At 17.8% G+C, this 4,844-nt stretch overlaps 1 protein-coding gene across 1 annotated transcript; it reads left to right on the plus strand.

Moving 5' to 3' along the window:
* Positions 1-548: 548 nt before the first annotated feature.
* PF3D7_1303700 (tetratricopeptide repeat protein, putative) lies at positions 549-4,517 on the plus strand (the record flags this gene model as incomplete). The annotated part of the gene is made up of 6 exons (XM_001349728.1): positions 549-582; positions 727-833; positions 990-1,026; positions 1,249-1,314; positions 1,422-1,508; positions 1,711-4,517. 6 exons carry the CDS (start codon positions 549-551, stop codon positions 4,515-4,517), a joined length of 3,138 nt encoding a protein of 1,045 aa, XP_001349764.1.
* Between the last annotated feature and the right edge of the window lie 327 nt (positions 4,518-4,844).

A 4,844-nucleotide genomic window follows, 5' to 3' on the forward strand; every position in this document is an offset into this window, starting at 1 on the left:
TGCAAAGTTTTTCTTTTTTTTTTGTGCACATAATATATAATTATGTTTTTTATTTTATTATAATATATATATATATATATATATGATATATTTTAAGGTCTATGTTTTATTATTTTAATTTTATTTATTATTTTTTTTTTTTTTTTTTTTTTTTTTTTGTTTATTATAAAAACTCTTTTAAGCCATATAAAATTTAATTAAAAGAAAAAAAAAAATATACTAAAAGTAAATACGGACGCACATAAAATAATTAAGTACATATATATGTGTATACATATGTATAATTTATTTATAATTTCTGTACCTTTTTTGATGCTTACATTTTTTTTTTTTTTTAAGTGTCTGATTATTTTTTTTAGTCTAAAAATTAATAATAATATCCTTTCAATATAAATAATTTTTTTTTTTTTGTTTTTTTTTGGATCAATCTAACAAAATGCTTCTCATATTTTAATAATTTTTTTCTTGCTTATTTTTTCTAAGAGGAATATAAAAAAAGTAAAATAAAATAAAAAAAAAAAAAAAAAAAAAAAGAAAAAGTAAACAACATGAAAGAAATTATTACTGACTCTGAAGCTCCAAGTAAATAAACAATAGAAAAACTAAGAATGAAATTATATACACATATATATTACATATATAAATTAATTATATATATATATATATATATATATATATATATATATATTTATTTATTTATATTACATATATATAATTTTTAATTAGCTTATAATATTGATAGTGATGATGAAGCACCTTGTGAATATTTGAATGATATATATGCGATAAGTGAAGACACGTTTTGCTTTAAAATTATTAAAGAATTAGGAAATGTAAGAATTATTGGTGAAATGAAGATATAAATATATAGACATATATATATAAAAATATACATATATATATATATAAAAATATACATATATATATATAAAAATATACATATATATATATATATATGTGTTCATATTAATTTATTATTTTTTTTGTAGGGCTATTATAGTCCTGGAAATGGACATAAAATAAAAAGTACAAAAAAAAAAAAAAATAAAAACAAATTAATAACAATAGAATATTTGTCATAAAAACAAATTAATAACAATATAATATTTGTCATAAAAACAAATTAATAACAATATAATATTTGTCATAAAAACAAATTAATAACAATATAATATTTGTCATAAAAATATATTTTTATATTTAATAATCAATTTAATTTTTCCTTTTTTTTTTTTTTTTATTCTATAGTTATATATTATGAGTTGGGTAGCGAAGACAATATAACAAGTGCAAATGTGTACTTAGGAAAAAATGGTTAAGTCAAAATGTAACATTAATTATACGTAATATTATTTATTAAAAAATATAAAATATATATATATATATATATATATATATATATGTGAATATATTTTATATAGATAAGTTACCTTATATATGCGAAATTGCTGCAAGATGTATGAAGGAAAATGAAGTGTGTATTGTACAAGGTCCCAAGGATTTTTCTAGTATAACACATATAAATAAAATATACAAGAACATATATTTACATATATATTTACATATATATATATATATATATATATTTTTTTTTTTTCTATTTATTCATTTTGTGATGTTGTATACCCTCCTTTTTATGCTGCCCCTCTCTAAATACATATTTTATATATATATATATATATAAATGCTACCACTTTTTTAAAATTTTAGGGATTTTTAAAAACTCAGAGGTTAAGACCAAATACGATAAAACGCATAATTTTAAAGCAGAATTTAAAAAAGGATTAAGGTTTAAACAAAAATGTGTCGACATATATTCAAGAGACCCCTTAATCAATAAATACAAAAAAATTAAAATAAACTCTAATGATATTAATTTGTTAATGAAAAAAAAAAAAATAAACAAAGAAAGAAAGAAAACAAATACGGACGAAATCAATATTAAATCGAATATCATAAATAATATGAATGACCTTAAAAATAATGGTAATTTAAAAATAGGAGATAGTGATCATCTACAAATTTATAATTGTAATAATAACAAAAACAAATTATCATGTGATAACACAACACATCTATACTTAACTAGGCAAGATATAAACAATTTAAAATATCAATTTTTTACACAAACAGAATTATGTACCTATGTTATATATTTAAAAGAATTTAGAAGAGTTGATATTTTGAATGATGATAAAACGATCATAAAAGAAATTATTAAGGAAGGAAAGGGAATATGTACTCCAAAAAAAAATGATTATGTCGATTTTCTTCTAAATGAAAATAATAAACAAGAATATATACACACAATACTTGATATTAATAATTTAAAATATAGAGGATTATTTCATATATTACAACATATGAAAAAAAATGAAATCTCTAAAGTTATACTTAAGGGAAACCAATGTAATCATATATATTATCTAAATCATGATTGTCAGAAAAATATTCAAAATCATCCATTTTATATAAATCAACAACATAATAACGTATACGATAAAATACACACAAACCATAAATCAATAAATATAAAAAAAAATACATCTTGTGAAGAACATCAAATTATAAATCATCCACAGAAATCGAATACAAATCATAAATCAATCGATTATATCGATGATAATAAAACGTCTCATGTACATAATGATACAACGAATGTATCTCTCAACTTAATTAAAACAAATATTGAAAAAGAACAAATAAAAGAATTTTATATACAATTAATAGACTATAAAAAATCAAAAATTATTAATATAAATTCAATTATTAATATAAACACAAGTGAAAAATTACTCTTATATATAAATCAAGAAAAAATACATAAAACAAATGATATAAATAAAAATATTAAAAAAAATCAACAATTTAATATACCGACTATAGACACGGAATCGGAACTTATAATTAAAATGAGCTTAACATACTTAGATAATACAACAAAACAAAATATTTATTTACCAATTTGTTATACTAAGAATAATAAAAATATAAAAAAGAATTCCGCATATTTTATTTATTCATATGGTTCTTGTTTTACATCTCCCTTATGGTTTTATCATTCTTTAAAAGATTTGAAAGAAGGACAACAAATTATTATACCCATAGAAAAAAATAAAAACATCTTTGAAGAAAAGCATTTTGTTTATCATATCATCTATGAAAATTTTGATACAACAAAAAAATCTGTGCACAAAAATCAAAAAGATCATAAGAATTTTCAGATAAACACAACACATAAGCAATATAATACAAACAGAAATAAGTTGCACAATCTAAATAGTGATAATAAAAATGGAAGAAATAAAATAAAAACACACAATCACACATACAATTTTTTACAAGCATTAATATCTAACAGAAATCAAGGTAAAGGTTTTTATCTTATTAAAAAATTTAAAAAAAATGATGTCAACAATTTTTGCAATGCCTTCTTTAAATTACATGAACGTTATATGGACAAAAATAAAAACCAAAAAAAAATTAAAAAAATTAAAAAGATTAAAAAGATTAAAAAAATTAAAGAGATTGAAAAAATTAAAAAAATTAAAAAAATTAATAAATTAATAAATTTCCAAACCAAAATGAACCATTTTAATAACCTCTTCCTAAATTTTAAACGTAAACATTTTCATAGAAAAATTATAAAAATAAAAATGAAAAATATAACATTAACAACAAAAAATATTATAAATAATAAATTATTACAAATATGTATTACTGAACAAAATAGAGACAAAAACATAAAGAAAAAAATAAAATGTACAAGTCATAACAACACAAACAATCTCTATAAACAACAATATAAAAAAAAATATAATAATAATAATAATAATACTTATCTTTTTGAAAAATCGTTGAATAATGTATACTTTGATCGCTTTTTTTATAACAAAGATACCATATTAAAAATAAAAGTTGTTAAAATTATTTGTAAAAAAAAGGATCCATGGAATATGAATATATCAGAACAAATAGAAAATATAAAAATTTATAATGATATGGGAAATAAATTTACTCAAAACAAATTATATTACGCTGCTTCAATTCAATATAAAAAAGCTTTTGATATATGTAGATTTTCAAAAATATATAATTTAATATTTGAAGAAAAAAAAAAAGTACAAGATCTACATAATAATGATTATCAAAATGAAAAAGACAATAAACAAATAGAACAACAAAATTATCAAAATGAATTATTATCATATATGGAAAAAATAATAACTAATTTATCTATTACTTTTTATAAAATGAATAATTATAATGAATGTATAACATATGCTCAAAAGGCATGTATTATAAACCCACAAAATGTGAAAGCTATATATTGGAAAAATATGTCCTACTTATCACAAAATAAATATACACAAGTTATACAAAATTTAAATAATCCTTTTTGCTTAAACAACGAAACATTATTAAAATTGTATAATTCCGCTAGGTTGATAAAAAAAAAACACGATACAAATTTTAATTCTCTATTTTATGCTATGTATGATAACAAAAAAATATAATACATACAAAAGGACACACATATATATATATATATATATATATATATATTAAATGCTAAATTTAAATTACATTGATGAATATATATTGTTTGTCAATTTTTTATATTATTTTATAGTTTTTTTTTTTTTTTTTTTTTTTTGCAAAGTTCACCACATGTTACAATATATATATATATATATAAATATATTTATTTATATTTATGACTATTTAAGGATATATTAAAAAAAAAAAAAATTAAAATTTTCACACAGATATATTTACAATTTATAAATATAAAAAATAAATAAACATATATATATATATATCTTTTTTTTTTTTTTTTATAA

The sequence above is a fragment of the Plasmodium falciparum genome (assembly GCF_000002765.6).
Source record: "Plasmodium falciparum 3D7 genome assembly, chromosome: 13".
Lineage (NCBI taxonomy): Eukaryota > Apicomplexa > Aconoidasida > Haemosporida > Plasmodiidae > Plasmodium > Plasmodium falciparum.